The 22,097-nt window shown below is 57.2% G+C and overlaps 1 protein-coding gene across 6 annotated transcripts in view; it reads right to left on the minus strand.

The window, feature by feature from the left end:
• Window positions 1-16,229, minus strand: part of BCAR1 (BCAR1 scaffold protein, Cas family member) — a 36,425-nt gene extending 20,196 nt beyond the window's left edge. For 2 of the 6 annotated variants that reach the window (XM_073225823.1, XM_073225822.1), the window contains exon 1: window positions 15,972-16,229. In XM_073225823.1, coding sequence (XP_073081924.1) covers window positions 15,972-16,214 — 243 coding nt within the window. In that variant the 5' untranslated portion in view covers window positions 16,215-16,229. The other 4 variants (XM_036993960.2, XM_017658914.3, XM_036993959.2 and 1 more) reach the window with 4 other exon arrangements.
• Window positions 16,230-22,097: the final 5,868 nt, after the last annotated feature.

The following is a 22,097-nucleotide window of genomic DNA, read 5'->3' on the forward strand; positions in this document are numbered from 1 at the left end:
ACTTAGCATCACCCTCCCCTAATCTTCCCAGGGCCAGAGTCTGGGCTCAAGTCCTTGGTACTCAGCTGGCAAGGAGCAAAAGCATGGGCAAGGCCCTGCTCCAGAACTATCCCAAAGGAATGTCTGAGGCTCAGAGGACAAAGCAGGGGGCTGCATGTAGGTCCTCAGCCCCATGTCTGACACTCAGCAGCCAGACAACAAGTCAGCTGAAGGACTAAAAACCTATCCATGGGTGGCCATTGTCAGAGGCTCCCTCAAACAAGCACGAGCCACAGCTTGCCTTGGCTACAGCAGCAATATCAGATGCCTTCGCGTCTGGGGCCAGCTCTTGGCCAGAAGCAGGCCCCTGCCCCCAGCCTCTGCCAGGTGCTGTCCTGGGAGGCTCGGCAGAGGAGGAAAGCTGGCGTGGGGAAGGCCCTCCTGCTGCAGGACATGGCACTGCAGCCCCCAATACACCATGAATGGTGGGACTAGGTAGGCCTGGGGCCAGAGCATCAAGGAGCCCCTGTAGATGCTGTGACGGCAGAGCTCTCTGCCATCCAGCCCATTCCAATTGCTGACAGCTTGCAAATGGTCCTCAACCCCCCTAGAATGCTCACCACTGCCACCCGGCCCAGAAGACCCCAGACGGGCCAACTCAACCACCCACTGCTCTCCTTCCCTGTCCTTACAGCTCTGCTTGGAGGACACCCAGGATTCTTCAGGGGACCAGCTCATTCACTCTTGGGATTTGGTCTCTCAGGAAAGGACTCACCATCAGGCTGACTTCTACTTTAGGGACAGCACCAGGCCAAGAATAGGGGTAATCCTGTCCCCCAGTCCCAGATTTGGCACCATGGAGAGATGGAGACTGAAGGGCCAGCAGCAGGGACTTCTCTCTTTACAAGGCCTTGGTCTCTCGACTTTGACACCTGAAGCTTCTGCGGCTCTGCCACTCTCCAGTCCCAAATGCAAACTCTCAGCAGCCCTGCGAGCAGTACCACCTGCCTGAGCAGGAATGGAGGGAGACACAGTGGTGCTAAAAGCGGGGTTCTCCAGCTCAGAAAAAGTCCTAACGCCTGATTTCTGGGGTGCACAGTGGAGATGGGGGCCTGCCCTTCACCCTGAGCTCCTTTCACTCACTCCAGGCCAGTGCTTCCCCTGTCCTTAGAGGTGGGAGGGAGACCACCCTGCAATCCCTTATTTGGGGGCCCTAGGGACCCAGAGGACAAACCTGTGCAGTATCATTGCTATAAAAGGATACCTATCACTCCTCCCCTATGTCTCACCCACCAAGTCTTACTCCAACACTGCCTCAGCCCCTCTGAGAAGCCTCCAGGGGAGCACACTCCCCTGTTGGCTGGTTCTGGCCGCTCCAACTGGCCATGAGCTCCTGCTCTTTGGACGCCAGGGAAGGAGCTCTCCAGGCCCAAGAGAAAAGAGTGGTGGAGTCACTAAAAGAACAATGGATGCCAGGAGGGGACCACAAAGGCGAAACCCCGGAGCCAGGGGAACTCCACCAATTGGCAGCCCCAGCAGAGCACAGCAGCATTCCAACCAGAGCATCCCCAATCCCAGGGACTGGGGTTGCCACATGTGGGGCAGAGCACGGGGCCCATACCAGGAGTTCTGGATGAATGTGTATAAATTCTGGATCCAGTTCTGGGAGAACAAGTACCTAAGTCCCTCCTGTGCCTTGGTGTCTCTATCTGTACCATTTGCATGACTGGCAGGAAGACCAGCTGGCAGAGGAGCCTTTCTGCTCACAAGGATGCCCTAGTGGCACTTGCCCAGGCCTGGGGACATGGTGCCAGCCCACAGCACTCCCGCCCTGTTCAGCACAAACAGTAACATTCTCCTGGAGCTGGGTGACTGTCCCCGCAGAATGCAAGGCTGCCCTACCCTGCCTCCGCCCAGCTACCACTGGGCTCCTTCCTTGCCCAGGGCAAGTGGGTAGGGGTGCTAGTGCCAGGACGGCAGGCCAGCAGCTCCTCCTAGACCTCCCTTCCTTGCAGGCTCCACCTGCGCCGGGCTGGCTCCTGTTCCTCCCAGCACCCAGCACACACTTACTCTTCTAGGCCTGTCAACACGCTGGAGACTGAAGGGCCATCCCTCCACCCTACTGTCAGCTCTCCAACCCACAAAGGCACTGGGCATCGGAGGACATGTCCCCCTGCCTAGGTGGAAGAGGGACATTCCTGGCCTGGCTGAAACCTGCAGGGAAGCCACAGCAAACCCAGTTGGTGCCTTCCAACCTAGACCCTTCCTCCCAGTAGGGGTGCAGGAAGAACTGTGTTCTCATGACAGTCTGATAAGGCGGCAGCTGCTTGCAATCTGGGATCCGAGACCCCAGCATCTCCCCAGGCTCTAACCTGTCCACCCTCCCGGGCCACCCCCAGCCCCCGGCAAATCTTAGCTTCTTCCATTCAACACGGCCTTAGGCCCTGTTCTCGAGCACGAGAAAGAGGGGCTGGGGGTCCGGGGCTGCTGACAACCCAGCGGCGGCCCCGGACTTCCACCGCCAGGATCCGGTTCCTAGCGCCTAACCAGGAAAGGTAAAGGCTGTGAAACGCCTGGCTCTGGCCCTAGAATCCAGCGCCGGCAGGCGGGATGAATCATTAACCCGCCCCGGGCTGGCGCTCCGGCTGCGCAGGCATCTCCGCGGAAGCCTCGACCTTGCTCACCGAGCCCTCAACTTTTAGCCTGGGGGCGGCGGCAGCCCCCACTCCAAAACACACAGAGGGACCCACGCGCGGCTCACCACCCCGCTTCCTGGAAGCACACGCCTCCAGGCAGCTCACGGTCCGAGGAAACTGAGGCTCCGAGGCGGGGCGCGCAGGCCCAAGGTCACCCGGCAGGCGGCGGCCCGCGGGGGGAAAGCGGGCCTCCAGCCAGCAACTTTCCCGGATCCAGGAACTTTCCTGACGCACAGCAGCCCCTGAGTCCGGCCCTTCCAATGGTCCCCGGGGCGCGCCGGCTGGGGGATCCTCCGCAGTCCTCGGCTCCGGGTGCCCCGGCGAGAGCGTGAGAGGCGTTCCAGAACTTCGGACCCCGGCCCGGTCGCGTCCCCTTGGGGGCTCCAGCGGCCGGCGGTTCCCAGGACCCGCGACTCCGGCAGGAAATACCACTCGTTTAACTCCTTCCCGCCTGGGCCCGCTCCGGCCGCGGGCAGGACGGTGGCCTCAAAGCCGGTACGCGGCCCCCGGCGGGCTCCCCCGGGCGCGGCCCCCGCCCGGCCGCAGCGAGCGGACCCCGGGCCGCACTCACCAGGTAGTTCATCGCGTCCCGCCGGCCCGGGGCCCCGGCTCCCCGGCTCCCCTCAGGGGCGCACACCGAGCTGCCCGCGCCGCGCGCTCTCCAGGCTCCGAGCGCCGCCTCCGTTCCGGTCCCCGTCGGGCTGCCTCAGCCCGGACGCCTGCCGCTGCCGCTGCCGCCGCCGCCGCCGCTGCCGCCGCGGCCCCGCCGGCCCAGCCCGGCTCCCGGCATGCCCGGCCACGCGCGCCCATTGGTCGCTGTGACTCCCCATGCAAATGAGCCGCCGGCCCAGGGGGCGCGGGCGCGCGCCGCACGGCAGGACCGCCCCCATCCCGCGCACCGGGCTCTAAGCGCCTGCCGGCTGCCAGGCTTCAAGTCGAGGACGCACGATACCTACTTTTTCCAAAGGCACGTTCTAGTCCTCTAACCCGGGGGAGAACGCGCCTCTCCTCAAAGGCCTAAGCAAAGGCCACCTCCTCTGGGACGACCGCTGGGATTGCCCCACTCCTCCAGAGTGCGCCGCTGCAGGCCCCAGAGCGCTAGCCTCCGGTGGACTTCTGCCTTCCCCGCCCACCAACCCCTGGGCATTCCGCCCGCGTCCGCTGGGCCGTCTGACTCAGATCTGAAGCTAGAGGTAAAGGGTAAGGGTCATACCCCAGCTGGCAGAAAACTACTAATAAAGACCACCGCACCGACTCTAGATAGGCCTCCAGCGTAAGAGCCCCCGGAAATTAATACTCGAGGCAGGCAGGCTGGGGACTCCGCCTCGTCTGTAACCCAGGGGGCGCAGAGCCGGGGCTCATCCCGTTCTACCAGACATAAGCTCGGGGCTCCAGGCCACCCAGGGACAATGGGCTCGCCATCTCCCTCCTTCACCACTGAAATGAATCCAGCCTCCCTAAAGCGCCCCACAGCCTCGATTCTGCCCCTAGCCAGTCCCTTAGTCAGCCCAGTCCACCTGTGTCCTTTCAGCAACATGGAGGGAGAGGGGCTTGCCGGGAATGAGGGGGAAGAAGAGCCACCACAGGGACACTGAGTGGACAGCTCCTCCTTGGCTTGAGCTAGGACTGTGACTGTCAGTGACTGTCACCCCAGGCAGCAGAACCAGAGTGTGTCAGAGCCCCTAAGCGCATACAGGGTTGCACAATGGTCTGCAGGAGACTGAGAACGGAACCTGCTCCAGAACCAGACAGTTCAGTGCCTTATCTCTGGGATCTCTGGGATCCTGGGCCAGCCAACACCCTGGGCCACTTGCTGAGCATGTGGACACCAGCGGGCGGTTGCAATGTGAGGGAAGCAATGGGGCAGACCCAGCTTTGCCCTACAGAGAATTCTCAGGCCTGGCCTATAAAATATACACAAGCCCATGGCAGACCCGCAGCTGCCTCTCCACATGACACACACACCTGAATCCCAGGATCAGCTGCCTCAGCTCCTGGCCGGGTGTGCCACCTCAGGCAGCCCTCTCCCATCTGCAAACCAGAGGCTGGGCTAGGGCAACCCAAGTCTGGCTGGTCATAGGCCCCCTGGAGAGCTTGTTAAAAAAAAAACCAGAATCCTAGGTTCCCCCTCTGTAACAGCTGGGTGTGGGGAAACTTAAGACATCTACATTTCCTCAAAGCTTTTTGGGGAACCACTGGACAGAACTCCCAGCAGAGGGCTGGGGTGTGTCAGGAGCAATGGGACTTAGACACAGTGTGACCCAGAGTCTTCAAGAAGGAACAAGACAACTAGCTACCACCCTATGCTCTCCCCAAGACTGGCCCCCCTGTCCCCCTCAGAACAGCCCACTTCCCCACAGAAGAGGAGCCAGCTCTCAGGGAAATACCACCTAGGGCATCCTTCCTGCTGTTCCCAACAGCTGTGCCCCAAAGTCAGGCGGGAAACTGTGGGCCTGCCCCTCCTAAACCCTGACCCTGCCCTCCATCCACCTGGCTGGCATCGCAAGTTCCAAAAGATCAGATCGGAACCAATTGGGCCATGCACAGGCACCACTGTGCAGTGGACTGGAGGGTGCCCTTAGGCTTTCCTGGGGTCTCCACGCCTGCGGGAGAAAGGGGCGGGGACCAGGCCGCACAGCCAGGCAGTGCCCTGCTGGCAGCGCCCCAGGAAGGAGGTCTCTGCAGAGGTGGGCTGGGGCACAAAAGGCCTGGCCCTCAACAGTCTGGCCCTACTCAGTCCTAGCTGGCCTTGGGAGAGAGAAGCGCCTGGCTGGAACCAAGGGAACTGGAGACCCCCCCATCTTCAAGGCTGGATTAAAGCGACACTGGGGGCAGGGCTGCTGGTGTGGGCAGGCAGGCGGGGGAGGGGAACCCAGCTCAGGCACAGGCATTTCAAAAATTTGCTCCTTTTCCACTTAAACTCCCTCCCCCCAAAGCCTGTGCCTCCCAGAACGGCATTTCCGCTTTGTAATCAAGGCCCCAGGATCTGTGCCCCACTGTGCTGGAAGGAGGGTAGTAGGTGGAGAGGGAGAGGAATGCCCGCTCCCAGGCCCTGGGGGAGGGGCACCTACGGGGCAGGCCCTGGCTGGGGAGCAGAGCCTCCTGGGCTAGTTGCCAGAAGCTCTGATAATGACGCAGCCCCCAGGACAGCCTCAGTGCCAGCCCTGGGCCAAGGGCTCTATGACCATGTGCTCATTTCATGCCCACTGCGATCTGGCAAAACAGCCTTCATGATTAGCCCCATTTTCCCGATGAAGAGGCTGAGACCCAGTTTACTGCCCTTGCCTCATCCTGCAGACTCTCAGCCACACAGAGCTAATGGCCAAGGAAGGGATGGTGGGGCTGCTGGATAAAAGTCCACCCAACTGCCCTGCAGCTCCTTCAGGACAGGACGGAAAGGGAATGAAGGGCAGGGGCACTCAGAGACCCCACAGGGCAGGCAGCTATGACCCAAGCACTGCCCCAAACACAACTGAGTTCAGAGCTGGGACCCAGGACCCCTCCCCCCCATACACACAGGTTCTACCCCATGCAGGGTACAGGGGAATGGGTGGGCAGGGAGTGGAGGCCACTGATGAGGACCAGCCTGGAGTGTTGCTGGGTGGAGATGGTTGTCAGTCTCCCCAGAAGTGGCCTGGCATCTCCTGCCAGGCTGAGGAAGAGGTCACAAGCTTTGGAAGATGCCACAAACCCCTCCCCTTAGGGCCCAGAGAAGCTGTTTGTTCAGGGAACATGGTAGGCCCAGCATACAGGAACACTGGTTCTCATCTATTCATTGAAGTGGGGTGAGGGCCGCAGCTGATCCCAGGCCCTGAACAGGGAGAGGGCTCCAGCTCTCTGGGCTTTTTGGGTCTTATTCTTCAGGTCAGACCCACTGCACAAGAATTATTCTTGCTGTCACCCAACAATGTTTGTTGTAGCATTTATAACAGCAAAAAAAGGTGGAGTATAACCTAATGTACAACAAGAGGGGATATTTAGGCAACCACAGCCTCTAAATGGAATATCTACAGCCCTTAAGACAGCCCCTTTCAAAGACTGAAGTCATGCAAGAAAACGCCACGATAATGTGAAGTTAAAAGAGCAGGCTAACGCGGCCTGCACAGTGACTGCAAGCAGCCCCCTTCCCAGCAGCATGAGAGAGTGGCGGTATGGGTCAGCGGACAGCCAGCTGTGGGAGGGGCAGTGGGAGAGGATTTCCTGAGGCCGGAGGTGAGTGCTGCCAGCCCCAGGACAGGAAGAGAGGATGGATCTGGAGGGCCACAGGGTGTTGACGCCTTCCATCTGGGCAGCCACTCACATGGGCAAGCTCACAACCGGCCTGTAGTCGAAGCCAGCCTGCCTGGGCCAGGGTGCAGCGACCCTGTGGATAGCCCAGAAAAGCGGTGAGCCCAGCTGCATTGAGAACGGCTGTCACAGGCAGGACACCCCAGACCTGACCTCAGTCAGTCCTCAGTTGCGCCCTGGGGACCAGGACAGAACTACCACTACACAGAGGCTCAGAAAGGGGCAATGCCTTGCCCAGGTCACACCACCAGGAAGTGGCAGAGTTACAACCAGAATGCACCCACCCAGGCACCCAAACGTGTCCCCACAGCAAAGCACCCCATGTTACCTCGGATGGAGCACAGCGTGCACTCGAAGGGCAGATGCTGGAGCTGCAGCTGTGAAGAGCTTTCCCATCCTCCTCTGCTCTCTGAGGGTGGAGTGACCAACACACAGGGCAGTTCATTTGTCATGACTGTGGTTACCAACTGTGAGGACGTGGGTGGGCCCCACAGCGGGGAGCCAAATCTCAGCCTCCATCCCCTTCAGCATCCCCCAGGCCAGTCCCCAGTGACCTGGGTGCAGGACCAGGACCAGGACCTATGGTGTGGGGTGGAGCCACCAGGGGCAGGGACACAGCTGTGGGGTGGGGGAGGGGCACTGCCGGGTGCAGGTGGCCCCAGATCCGGGCCTGGATCCCAGCAAATCTGATGCACCCCACCTTCCCACATCTCCCTCCCTCCCCCTCTGGCTCTTTCAAAGACCTGAAGGGAAGGAGCAGGACACTCTCCCACTCTCCTAATTCTTTTAATTGCTTTTCTAATTGGAAAATTAAAGTGCACAGGAGGCACCTGCCAGGAAGTTCTAGCTTCAGAGAGGAGCTCCGCCCACAGCAGGCTCAAGGCTGGGGCTATGATGGAGCACACGCGGGGTGGCCCTTCCCACAGGGGCTTCACCGGACTCCAGGGCGCTGACCCCTTTCTCTTCTGCACCCCACTGTTCCACCACCCCTCTCCAGACAGGGGCTCCCCAGGTGCTGGCAGGCAGGTGCAGGCAGGCCTCCATATGTGTAATGAGAAGGCTGGGGCCTGGACGTACTCTGCCCTCCTTGCTTGCACTGGGCACCCCTCTCTGTCCCCTCAGGCAGCAGCAGCCCCTCAGCACTGCCTGGGGGAAGACTTGGACTGCACAAGAAATGGGGGTGGGGAAGAAAGGGGCTTGGTCCTGGCTGGAGGCAGAGAGGGAGACACATCCCTTTCCTCAGAGAGAAAGCTGGGCTGCTGGTGGCCGCTCAGTTGAGCTGACATCCTGGGCGGGCAGGGACAAGGGTGTGGTCAAGAGGCCCCCTAGCTGGCCATCTGCTCTCTGCCTCTTCTCCTGGCGACCAGCCCCAGCATAGAAGGGCAGGAGGGGGTGGGGCGGGGGACTTCACATGCCATCTGCTTTCCCACTAGCTACCTCAGCAGCAGCGCAGGGGCTCACAGCTAGAGAGACCCAAGGAAGGGCAGGACAGTGTCGGCCAGCCACTCAGCTGAGCTCGGCGGCCCAGTGGGGTCACAGGAGGAGGCACTGGGGGTAGTAGAGGGAAAGCAAAGCCCCTCCTTGGACAGCACTGTGCGAGCCTACAGAGAAGAGCTCCATTGGCCCCAAGAGACCCAGGTGCCAGTCGTCACCCAGCTTTAACTGACAAGAACAGGAGCAGAGACCACTAGACTCCAGCTGGTGCGGGACCCCCCAGCCATCACTGCATCTTCCAGAGCTTTGGCTTGTGCCTTTGTTAGCAGAACCACGGCCAGCAGCCCTGCCATCCCAGCGCCCGGCAACAACAGGCACATGCAGGCTGTGCACAGAGGCGCCCTGGTGTCCGCAGCCCCACGCCTCCGGGCACAAGGGGGGCACTCCTTTGGGCCTGTGCCTGGAGCACAAGTACACTCCAGGCAGCCCTCTCTGCTTTTTCAGCCCCTGCTCAGATGCCCTGAGCCTCTGAACCACAAGAGGAGCGACACTTCGCTCAGACTGTGAGGAAAATCTTTCCACCAAGTCCTGTTGCCCCCAGATCCACCAGCCCACGCTGGGAGGTGGGCAGAGTCTTTCCTGGGCTGGCTGTGTGAGGATCTGCCCCTACACGTATTACCGTGGACGGTCGTGCCTCCAGCACCTGCTCACTACTAGGACAGTGCTGCCGTAAAACACGTCCCCTGTCCTGGGGGAACCGAGCGCAGGGCCTGCACATGGGGCGGGCACACAGTGAACACGTGAGTATCTGGGTGATAGCGGCTCCGGAGAAGCAGCAGCCAGCAGAGAGGCCGAGGGGGAATATTTAGACAAGGTGCCTGGGGGCTCCTCTCTGAAGAGGTGGCATTGGAGTAAATGTGTGAATCTTTTGCTAAGGCTCATTATGCAGAATAAAAAAAATGGTAAAGATTTGTAAAAATAGCACAGGCGCACCAACTCACTCAGTGTGAAGAGTGGAGCAGGAGGCGCTCAGTGCCTGGACTCAGGCACTAGTTCTGAAGCCAATCCCCTCCTCCCTCCCCACCCTCCTGGCCTTGGCTTCTTGAGTGGTGGGGTGTCTGCCAGGCTGGGGGCTCCCAGATTTGAAGTGGGATCAGCCAAGAGTGTGTGCTGGGTGGGGAGGGGCAAAGAGGAGGGAGCCCAGGAATCATCCAGACCAGTGGGGGTGGAGGGACGCGGTCACAGGCTTGGTCCGCTCCTTCCCCCTGCTATGCTAGAAACCCCTCTCCACCAGGACCTCCGGGGTGGACAGGGGCCCAGGAGAAACACCAATGACTCAAAAACCTAAGATGCTCTACCCCTCCTAAGGGGCAACCTGGGAAAGAGAATTTAGACCCTAGGTATGCGGGCTGGGCTGTGAACAGGGGAGGCATGTGGTCACCCCACTTTCTGAACAAGCGTGTAACTTTGGGAGCTCCGGTATGTGGGGATAAAGACAGCTCCCTGGGTGCACCTTAAGGCACATGTGGTTGGATATCAGCTTTTATAAAACACTGAAATAAGGTATTAAACCAAGAATGACAGTGTTCTAATACTTAAAAATACACAGCATACAAAAACTGGAGCTAGATATTCACGAGCAAGAGGATGGGAAGTACATGAATTCATGCTCATAAATGGAACAGCACTCAGCACAGCAATGAAAAAAGAATGACTGACAGATACTGCGTGTATGAAAATCTCAAAACCAGCATGTTGAACGCAAGAAGCCAGACCCCAAAGAGTACATACTGCACGCTTCCACTTACATAAACTTCAAGAACAGGCGAAACTAGGCCACATCGAGAGAAATCAGAATGGCAGCCACCTCACCGGGGTTGGGGGACACTTGACTGTAGAAGGAGCATTTAGAAACTTTCTGCCATGATAGAAACATCCATTATGTTGATTTGATTGATGGTCCCATGGGTTCTACATTAGCCATAACCCATCCAACTATACACCTAACATCTGTCCATTTCACTACGTGTAAGATTTACCTCAAAGAAACAGTCACACTGGTAAAAATAAAACAATGCACACAGGAAAAAAATACATGGTATTAGGAATACCAAAAATAGGTATTGCAATCCTAAACCCACTGTGTTACCCTTTTCACCCTGGCTGTCAGGAAGCTTGATTGATTTGTATGCCTACTTTCCCCATACATTACACAGTTCTGGGTCTTTTAATGATCCCAGACTTTTTTCTTTCACTATGATAATATACTTCAAATCCTGCTTGGAACTTGGAGGGGTTTAAATAATAAAAGCTCCCTCAGCCTCTAATCCCCCTTAAAGAAGGGATTAATGTAGAGTCGTAACTTGGTGACCATCTCTTCTGCCCCCATGGCATCTACTGCTTCCTCTACTGGGGTCTCAAACCTGTCCCCAGCTCTGTATCTATTTCCTGAAGAGAGGAGACAATGGCCCAGCCAACAGTGACTAAGTGTAAGCCAAGGAAACGATGGGGTTTGACTAGGATGCAATCACAGCAAGTGGCTGTAACAAACCAAGTTAAAGGCTTGGGGAGGTGAAGCTGAGCACGGACTGGAAAGGAGACAGGAGGGCAGGCGCATCTGGCCACAGGGAGCACAACTAATGCCTGGCGGTGGGAAGTGGGGGGTCAGGGGTACACCCTCACAGCCTTGTAACCCACCTGTCTCACCCACAAGCTTGACCCCCTCCATTAAGGTGTGGAGACCCACCTCACAGGTGCTCTCCTTCCTGTCGAGGGCCCTGTCCGTCCCTTGCCGACCAGCTGCTGCAGAGCACACCTGAGGACAGGCCAAGAACTTTCTCTGCAGGGCAGGGATCCACCTGGTGGCCCCAGCAGAAGCCACTCTGTCAGTGGAGTGAGGACAAGGACCTGCCCATCCAAGGCTCAGGAGGTAAGGGTCATGAGGGCAGGTCAGGGCAAAGGAGGGACCAGAGCCATTCCACTGCTAAGGCCTTGGCAGGAACTGCCCCAACGTAAGGCCACTGTCAGCAGACTGGGCAGGCCACAGGGAGCGGGCCACTCCTCCCCAAGAGGTCATGCAGGAGCCAGGAGGGGGTCTTGGCCATTACACCAGCCAGTGGTGGCAGGATAAAGTCAATAACCTCAACAGTAGTAGCTGCTGTGACTTAATCAGCTCTTACTAAGAGCTTTCTGCAACCCTTGCCACATTCCCACAAACGCACAGTTCTATTAACAGCCCCATAATTCAAGTGAAGAAGCAGGCTGACAGGTTTGGTGATTCGCTCAAGGTATAGACAAGCACCATTCATTCTAGATCCTTGCCCTCCACCCACCAAACAGTCTGTCCACCCCCAGATAGTCTCTCTGGGAACCCACTCAGTGCCCCCAGCATTGCTACCAAGACAGCGGCCAAGGTGCTAGGCTCTTGGCACAGGGACACAGCCACCTGTCTGGGGGTGCTCTGCAGGCAGGCAGGGCAAGCTGGGTAAGGAGGCAGAGAGCAGGCAAGCAGGCCTGGACCCTACCCGGGGGAAGCCTACAGTCTGCCAGGGAGACTGACAGCCCCAAACCACCCCCACGATAAGGGCACATCCCAGAGAGGGGTCCCCAAGGGCTTCCCGGGACAGTGCCCTCTGCTTGAGCACTCAAGGGTGAGCAAGAGTGAGCTAGTGAACGAGGCAGTGGCTTGAGATCACTCCCTGCAGAGGGCCAGGCCGAGCCTAGGCTCAGAGGGGGAGGGGATGTGGCAGAGGGGCGTGCCAGGTGCTTGGGAGACTAGAGGCCTTTGGTCTTGGACAGTGCCTCTTCCCACCATCCTCTTCTGAGCCTGTTCTACCAGGCCCCAGCTGTCCATGGCCTGGCTGCTCAGGCCAGCAGTGAGCCCATGGCAGAGCCTCCTGGACCCTGGCCGGCTCTCCCATCACAGCACTGGCTGACACAAAACCAGGTGGGAAAGCAGCCACAGGACCCCTGGTGGAGGTTCAGCTGGGTGCCTGGTCCACTGATCTCCATCGCCCACTGCTGGAGCCTCACAAGGCTACACCCACCGTGCTGAGCAGCCCTGGGCAAGCTGCCTGGCGTCTCTTGAGCCCCAAATGCCTCATCTCCCAGGGGTGCTGAAGGGGTTACACAAACTCATGCCTGGAAAGCCACAAGCAGGAGGGAGACATCTCAGTAGCCTCTCTGCGGACAGCTCAACAGGCCACAGCCTCACAATTGGAGATACCATGCAGGATGACGCTCACTTTCTGGCTTGGATCCTGCTAGACTCGGTTCCCACCCTGGCTCTGTCTCTCAGGGGCAATGTGGCCCTGGCAAGACAGAGGTCCGCCCCCAGCCATGAAGCTCTGAGCCCAGCACCTGGCACACAGGACACACTCCACACACCACCACCTTCACCCCTGGAAAGGACCTGTCCTTCATTCAGTAAAGGAGCACAGGAGGGGCTGGAATGGCTGTGCCTATTTCACAGACAGGAAACAAGAGGCAGGAACAGACAGCAGGGAAGCTGGTCTCTTGTCTGACAGTGCTAGGGGGTTAGCCAGCATCTTGTCACTTGCGGATGTAAACATGAATCATGCCAATGCATGCCAGGGGTCTGGGAGGTGGGTGGCACAGCCATTTTTCTTTCAAATACTTCCTGCCTGCCCAGAGGGAAGAGACAGGCCTAGGGCACCAAATGGCCATGCCCAAGAGGAAGGTAGATGTCGGGGGTCTCCAGGTGCTGCAGGCATGGGGAGGAGCACTTAGCGGGGAGTCAGGAGAAGCCTGTGTGCCTTCCCCTCTCTGGGCACCAGAGCCCATGTGAGTCCAATAACAGGGAGACCTGCTGATCCCTGGAGGCTCCCTACTCTGACACTCGGAAAGTTACTCCCAGCTCAACCTGGACAGTCCCAAGCTCTTCTCTCCCCACCATCACCTCCCATTCCATTTGAAGCATCTTGTAATTTCTGTGGGCCAAAGTGCCTGCGTCAGCCCCATCCAAGAAAAGACTGCCCAAATGAACGGGTGTGCTTAAAACCCAAACGTGCTGTGAGCACCACATGGGCAGTCACAATTCTGGGTTCTAAGAGGAGGGCTTGAGCAGAGAGCTCCGCCTGGAAGCCAAGCAGCCTCACCACTCCACAGCACATGAAAGCAATTTTATGAACATTTCATGGCTGCTCCAAAAATGAACTCCTCCTAGCACCACCAGCTCACACACTGCCCAAGGTCCCAGGAGAGGGCCAGGGTGATCTGGCAAACCAGCCACGTAGTGGATGGATGGTGAGACACGCGCCTACCCTCTGCACAATCCCCGAGGGCTGTGGCTGCAGGCGGTAGAGTAGGAAGTGACTTGGATCTGGCAGTGATGTGTAGAGACATAGCTGACCTCGGCAGCAGGTGTCCACAGCAGTGCCTGTCTGTCCAAATCACAGCAACCTTGGCCCTCCCACCATCCCTCTTTTGTTACATGTGGGACCACTGAGGCACAGAGCCCAGAAAGGCTGCCCAAAGTCCTGAAGACGAGGGGTCTGGGTGCCATCACAGACTCTGTGTCCAGACCTCTGCTGTGACTGTGGACAACCAAATCAAACAAAGCACAGACCTTCCAAACTGATGCCTGTCCAGGCTCTGATGTGGTCTGAGTCCCATTCCCTGGTCGCTACTGCCCTAAGACCCAGGCCTGCATGCAGGCTCAGGTGATCCATGCATCCCTCTAGCCAGTGCCCACATAGTCAGAGAAATCCCCCTATGCCTGGGCCAGGAAAGATCCAGAGCTTCTCAGGAAGGCAGAGCAGGAGAGAAGGGCTTGGCAGGCATTTTCTGTCTTCTTTCTTTCTTTCTAAAGATGAGGCAATTATGCTCTGAACCAGAACAGATCGGGGAGGGGGGTGAGGAGAGGCAGGGGTTCACATCATCACGGTCTGGAAGCCCTAATTTTTTCATCTACAACTCTGCATTACCGCTTCTGGAGGCGGGCAGGAGCTGGGGTCTTTAATTCCATAATAACAATGCTTTCAGTAATCTCCACATACTCTATGGTGGTTAATTAAGAGGCCACTTGCCCTGACAGGAAGCCCCAACTATCTGTTTCCGTGTAGGATGGGGTCCCCTAGGTGAGGGAGAAGTCCCAGAAACAAGGCCAGGTAGGTGGACAGGCCCTCTGGCTCACTGCCCCTTCCTGTCAGAGGGAAAAGCCCCTAACCCAGCAGAGAAACAATGGCTGGAGGCCACAGCTTTCCTGGCTGCAGACAGTGTCCCTTCTGAGCAGAACACAGGGTATCAAGTGGCCCCCACCTAAGTCAGTCCATCTGTAAAGTGGGCTGGGGCCTGCAGCAGAGGCCTGGTGACTGTGGGTAGCCAGCATCACTTGCCACCCTCAGGAGGAGGGGCCCAGGTACCTTCAGATGCCAGCCTAAGTGTGGAGCCATGGTCTGGGGGCTGCCCAAGCCTGCCTGCCAGAAGGCAGAATGAGGGGGTGTCCTGGGAGAAGAGAAGCCCTCATGGCTAGAAGGGAGGAAGGGGCTGACCTGCACCCTTGGGGGTTCAGCAGCAGAGGAAAACTTCGCAGGAAGTGACTGCATCAGCCATTCTGGGGGGTAGGCACAGATTCCCACTGGGCCAAGCCATCCACGGGAAAGGGTGTCTCAGAGAGATCCAGACGCAGCCCAGGGCCTGGCTATCCTGGTAACGTCCCTATAGCACAACAGGGCCGCTACTGCATTTGGCTCCCTGGGGGACAGCACAGACCTCCCTGCCTCACCCAGCCCAGACTTCCTGGAGGGCCTCCCGGGGAGCAGCACAGACCTCTCCCCAGCAGGCCCGGCCATCCTGGAGGGGGCAGTCCTGGGGGACAGCACGGACTCCTGCCTGGCCCCGCTGTCCCAGGGGTTTACAGGAGGCCAACAAAGACCCCAGCCAACCCAGCCGTCCTGGAGGGGCCAGCCCCGAGGCGACAGCACGGACCCCGCCCGACCCGACTGTCCAGGGAGAGGATGGGAAGAAAGGCAGGGGCAGAGAGGCTAGCCTGGGGTAGACGCCCCCAGACTGCCCCCATCCCCAAGCCCGAGAAGACCCAGGGGCGAACCCCAGCCGGGGAGCCCCCAAAGCTTTAGGCCTGCGGCAGGCTGCACGAGGTCACAGGCCCAGCCGGGTGCAGCCAACCCGGGGTCCCTGCCGGCGGGCAGTACTCACTGGCACGGACATCTTGGTGGCCGCTCCCCGGGCTCCGGCGGACAGCGGCGCCGGCAGGCTGGGGGCTCCTCTGCGCCGCGCCGCTCACAGCCCCCGGCGCGGGCACCCGGCGCTTCGGGGCTGCCGGCGGCTCCTGCGCGCTCCCGGCGGCCGGACGGTCCGGCCGCTCCAGCCCTCGCCGCGCATGCGCAGCCCGCGCCGCCCCTCCCCCTCCCGTCTCCTCCGCCGGGGGCCGCGTTAAAGGAGAGGACCCCGGACCCCGGCATTTTTCTGTCGGCCCAACGCGGCGAAGAGGCCGGTCTCCACCCCTTACACATCCTTCAAGGGCCACCTCGAGTCGCACAGTGTGTTCGCCCACCTGGTTCTGGAGACCAGAGCACCCCCACACCCACACATTACCCGGGATGCTGGGCGCCTGTCCTGTGGTCTGGCGGGGCTCCCAATCCCCGGGTCTGAAGGCACTTGCAGGCCAGCCGAGCAGGGCTCCTGGAAACCCTGTCCACTCCTGCAGCTGAAAGCCCAGAGACCCCCGGCACCCCCAGGCGGCGCTGCCCAGCGCTCCCCAGTCTGCTCTGCGCTCCCCCCACCGCCCCTCCCCCAGGGATGGGGAGCTCTCAGCTCGCCAGGAGCGGCCCGACTCATTGTCGGGTCACCCTGACAGAGCGGGACTGGCTTTTAGAGAGGATCCTGTCTCGCGGGAACCCCGACCCAGGGGCCACCCGCAGCCGAACCACCCCTGCTCCAGGCCAGCCCTCAGACTGTGGGCGACAGGCATTCGTGCCGGGAGCTTTCTTTCCCCGGGATAAACACCCCCAATTTCTTCAGCTGCTCCACCTCCGACATGGTGTCCAAGCACAGTACTTACAGACAGCGGGTACATACACGTGTACCCTAATTCCCCAGCCCCTGCCAGGTAGGCTTTGCTGTTTCCGTGTTACCTTCAATGGACTGAGGCTCTGAGATCCCTCAGCCACCAGAAGGCAGAATCAGGGGTCTGCCAGCTCTGTCCTGCTGTGCACCGTGTACAGCCTGTCCCCGGGCCCTGGGGGAGCCCAGGAAGGGCCCCTACTGCCTGGGGAGGATGAGTGAGACAGAAAGGGCCAGGCAGGGAAGGAAAGACAGAGTCAGTTCATGAGGCTGGCTGGCAGCAGGGACCCTGGGGGACAGAGAGCTGCAGCCCCTAGGAAATCTGTGGGGGCAGGTGCCCAGGGAGACAGGCTCTTTTGCCTGCCAGGTGTGCAGTGCCAGGAGGCCTACAATGATTGAACAGATGAAGAAAGCAGTGCCATGTGGCAGGTGAGCTTCCCTAGACCTGGCCCCCAGCTCCCCAAACCTCAAGATCCCCCATTAGCAAGTCACCCACTGGGGTTTAGGAGGCTTTCCAGCCTTCTTCCCCAAGAGGTGGGGCTGCCTTGGTTTTTATCTTGGAGGGTCCTGGGGAGAATCCCACCCCAGCAATGAGAGGGGTACTGGATGTACAAGAAAGGGGGAGATTGAGGCCTACCCTGGGCCCAGGTCCCAGTTTTAGGCTGATTAGCTAGGGGATCCTATTCCAACTGAGCAGGGTTGCCCCAGTGTGCATCCTGGGTTCCCGGTTGCGCACTGCAGCTTCCCTTGCCCGGTGCTCAGTCAAATGTTGGAGGGGGCAGGCAGGGCCATGGCGAGCAGAGGGGGGTCTGGGCCAACAGCTGCCACCTCCTCAAAGGGCACTCTGTGCGTGTCTGGCAGGCAGCCCTGCCCGTGCCCACCCGCCTGTGCCCAGCTGGCACAGGGGCTCCCGAGCTGAGAGCGGCAGCTCAGCCTGGTGCCCCGGCTCCCACACACTGGCTCTCTCAGAGGCCCCCAGCTGCCACCCTGGCCCCTCCCTCACTGAACGTTCTTCCTGGAGCCCAGCCTCCTCCTTCCTTTTCTCCTACTTGGGCTGGATTCTTATCACCCACTGATGCTGTCTCTGTCCTATTGGCCACCTCTAAGTGACCAGAAGTGGGTGAGCAGTAGTAGGTACACACACACCCCTTCCATGCCCTGGATACAGGGAAATGGAGACCCAGGGGAGGGGTGCAACGGGGATCTTGCCTCCATCTGACCCTCAAGAACTGCTACATACAGCTGCCTACTACTTGGGGAGTGCATCACTAATTAATGCCTTAGCACAGAAAGAGGGATCCCCGGCCAGACCCTCACTTAATGCAAGGCAGGGACTAGGGCCTTGGGTGTGGAGTTGGGACAGCCAGAGGAGCCCCATCAGGGCACTGAGCCCCTCCGCAGGCACTACCAGGTCTCTATGAAAGCACCGGGTACCCCTCCCTCACCACCCCCATGCGCCCCCTACTCCCCAGCAGGCAAATGAGCCCAGGATGACTCCCTCAGTCCTGCCGAGAACAGGCCCTGAGAGCCCCTCCACTAGCAGTTCACAGCAGAAGCAACAGCTGGCCTGCCTGAGCAGGTGCCAGCACCCTGAGAGGATCCTTGAGGCTGACCAGGGCCCCAGGGAGACAGCAGTTACTGTTCCTGGTGCTGGGAGGGGATTTGGACATGGCCACAGACTAAATCTGGGCAGAGACGAGCTTCACACCCAGCTGTCTGGACACACAAGCCCGGCCTCTGTCCCCTGGGCCTTGCTGTGCCAGAGGGGCCAAGGCTGGGAGGTGGCTCCTTCTTCCACACCCCTGGGATAACCTAAGACCTCCCTGGCAGAGAAGCCGCTGGCCAGGAGGTACAGAGAGCCCAGAGGTCCCTGCAGGCACTGGGTAATGAGCCTACTTCAGCATGGTGTTTCTCACCTTTGATGAATCAACACTAACACTGATGTTAATAAGGATTTGTTAACTAATGTCTGCACTCCATTCAGACCCTCTTAGTTGTTCCCTTCTGTCCTTTTCCTGTTCCAGGATCCCATCCAGGATCCTACATTACACGTCGTCCTCATGTCTCCTTAGGCTCCTCTGCATTGTGACTATTTCTCGGACTGTCCTAGTTTTTGATTACCTTGACAGTGTTGAGCAGGACTGGTCAGGGAGTTTATAGAATGTGTCTCAGTTGAGATTTGTCTGATCTCAACTGAAGATTTGTCTGAAGAGGTAAAATGCCATTCTCATCACATCATATCAAGATCCATCCTATCAGTGAGAATTATTGCCATGTTGACCTTGTGTTGTGTGACTTACTGAGGTTGACCTTGATCACATGGCTGAGATAGTGCTTGTCAGGCTTCTCCACTGTGATGTCACTCTTTTCTCCTGCTTTCTACACTGGACTCTTTGGAAGGAAAAAGAAGTTACACTCCACTTTCTTAGGACACAGTAGCTACATCAATTATTTGGAATTCCTCTGTGTGCCAAATTCATCTCTTCTCCTTCATTTATTCATTCGATTTATTTATAGCAGTATGAATGCATGGATATTTATTTTATACTTTGGATTTTGATTCAATACTACTTTATTTTCTTGTGCAAACTGTTCTTGCTTTGTCTGCTGGGAGTTCTTTCAATTAGCAAATCGGATTTTTCAGTTAGCAAATCCAGCTTGTTTTATAAAATATCTGTGTTTTGAAATGTTGACAGAATAAGTCAAATGAAAAGCTTCTGCAAACAAACTCCAGACAGATCTAGGCTTTGGAGTCAGATTACCTGGCTTGAATCACGCTCTGCTGCCTGTAGCTGAATGATCTTGTGCATGTGAGTTAACCTTCCTGGGGCTCAGTTTCCTTATCTGTGAAATGGAGGATAACACTTCCAGGGGAATGACTGGAACACATTCAGTGGAATGACTCAGGTTACATTCAGGGCACTGAACTTGGTACAGAGTCATTGCTTATTAAATGGCAGGGACCATCACTGCCACATGCATGAGCCATGGCTAAACAACTCTTTATAGAGGGCAAGAACTGATTTATTTTGGGGAGGCAAAGGGTGAGACTTCAGAGGTGCGGTGGCCAACAGGACCCTGTGAGCTCTGGTGGATGAGAACTGGAAGTACCTAGCCCAAGCCTGGGTTTCAACATGAGAATCCAGCTCTACTACTCTGTAATAACACCACACTGATAGGTGGGGGAGTACCCAGTGCCAGATGTCCAGCCTTACTCATTCTAAAGTGTAAATGGCTACCTCTCCCCAGGAAGGCAAGTATAACTGGCAAAAAAGAGGCTCAGCTTAGTGGAGTGGATGGGGAGCCCACTGGCTCACCAGGCTAGATCTTGGGGTGCAGTCCTCGCACCACCTCACACTTACCCTGCGACCTTAAGCAAGCCCAATTTCCAACATCCTTGAAGGTAATTTCACCATTTGGTCATGGGTGGGCCCTGGGTGGCCATGAGGGACAGATACCTCCTTGTCTGTCCCCATGCACAGAACCTTGGGAATGCTCTGCCTGGGGGACATCTGGTTAGGGGATGGGGCAATGCTCAGGTCATTAGGCTGCTGGGTACAGAGGGAGACCACTGTTCCTTAGACAATGGAGCTTCAGGACCTGCTCAGTGGAGAGAGAGAGATTTGATTTTTATTGCTACTGTAATAAATCACTGCACACTTAGTGACTTACAAACAACATGATCATTTTTTTACCCTACAGTCTGGAGGTCTACAATCCACAGTTCCTACTAAGAAGAATCCCCTTTTATTGCCTTTTTTGGCTACTAGAGGCTGCCTGCAGTCCTTGGCTCATGGCCCTGCCTCACTCTGACCTCTGCTTCCATCATCACATCTCTTTCTCTGACTCTGGCCCTCCTGACTCCCTCTTATAAGAACCTCGTGATTATGTTGAGCTCACTTGAAGAATCCAGGAAAACCTCCCCATCTCACGATCCTTAAGTTAATCACACCTCCAAGGCACGTTTTGTCTTCAAAGAAAACCTAGTCATAGACTCCAGGGATTCAGAGTGTATGGGGGAGTCCTAGCCCCCCCAAAGGGCTCCCCCCTTGGGCTCCACAGCCTGAACTTCTGCCGTGGCTGAGTCTGACCAGTGGAGGCATCCTCTCCCTTGGTTCCGACAGTTGCCCTTGCTGGTCATGGAAATAGGTATGATGTAGTCAGTCTAGTATGTAGTCTGGCCAGATGAGGCAGAAACCCCTAACATGCATGGACTCTCTGACCCAGAAATACCAGGAATCTACCCTTAAAAAATGCACTCACAAGTAGCCAAAGATATGCATGCAAGGGCATAACTTGAGCTTTCCTTATGATCGGGAAAACATGGGAACAACTTACATGTTCAGTAAGAGGCACCATTTGAACAAGTGACGGAACATTCACACTACAGAATTCAGTCCCGGGTGCCACCACAAAAAATACAGAACAACATGGAAATATGTTTATAATACACTGGGAAGTGAGCAAAAAGGCTTCCAGGAATCAGTTGGATTCTATTTTCATAAACATTCACACACATATTTATATTTATGTCATATATTTGCATGAGAAAAGTGTGGAACGATAGATACCAAAATAACAGCTGCAGTTATCTTTGGGTCGTGGAGGGTTTTTCTCACCATTGCATGATATTTAGGGCAGGCCTACTGAGTGCCGGTTAATAAGCAGGCCATTTTTGGCTTTGTGAATTAGAAGTTCGCAGGAGACTAGTTTGTTTTTTCGAGGAGTGGAGGTGTTTTGGTGTAAGTAAAATTATTTTCTCTATTTGCTAATGTTTCCTGAATGAACATTCACTACTTGGGCGCTTTTTTTTTTTTTTTTACACTTTTAACTGTGGTAAACCACACATAACATGAAATTTACCATTGTAACTATTTTTAAGTATACACTTTAGTGGCATGAAGTATACTCACAGTGCTGTGCAGCCTTCCAGAGAAGGCCCTGGAGACCCACACGCTGGACATGCAGCCCTGTGACCCTGAGCCGGCAGGAGACAGAGGGGAAGGCACCTTCCAGGGGCCCGCGGGGTCCACAGCAGAACCGAGCAGAGCCACAGGCTCCTACCTTAGCTCCTGGGTCTCTAGGATGTTTGTACACAATCCGAGACCAGAGCCACTTCCTGGAACAGGCCTGTGTCTGGGTGGCTGTGACAAGCGGAATTTCACCTACCACTGGAAACAGTCCCCAGGGCATTGTGCTTCTGAATCCGGGGATGAAACTTCCCCGCAGAATAGCATATGTTCTCTAAATTATTAAAGAGCCCGAAAGAGCGGCTGCCACATTGGGGTCACCAGCTTGAGGCCCAGAGCAGTACTTCAGTGCTCAGTGAGGCAGGAATGCCAGGCCTCTGCTGTCCATCAGCTGCTCTGCTGCCTAGAGGCCAAGGGTCTGCCCCTGGGTTCTGGGAAAGTCTCCCTGCTCCTGGGAGTGGAGCTGAGCCTTAGGAAAACAGGAAGGAACTCACTGCAGGGAACGGGTCTGCACTTTCACAAGAATCCAGGTTCATGTCACCTTTGACCTCCGGTGGCAGGGCCGGGTGGCCTGAGTTCTGCCATGAGAACTTCAGCACAGGATTTATATTCTCTAAGCATGTTTTCATCCCTTCTGCAAGTGGGGCCTTATAAGGCATCAAACACCCCACAAATCCAGGGAGGCCCA

Source organism: Manis javanica, chromosome 17, assembly GCF_040802235.1.
Source record: "Manis javanica isolate MJ-LG chromosome 17, MJ_LKY, whole genome shotgun sequence".
NCBI lineage: Eukaryota > Metazoa > Chordata > Mammalia > Pholidota > Manidae > Manis > Manis javanica.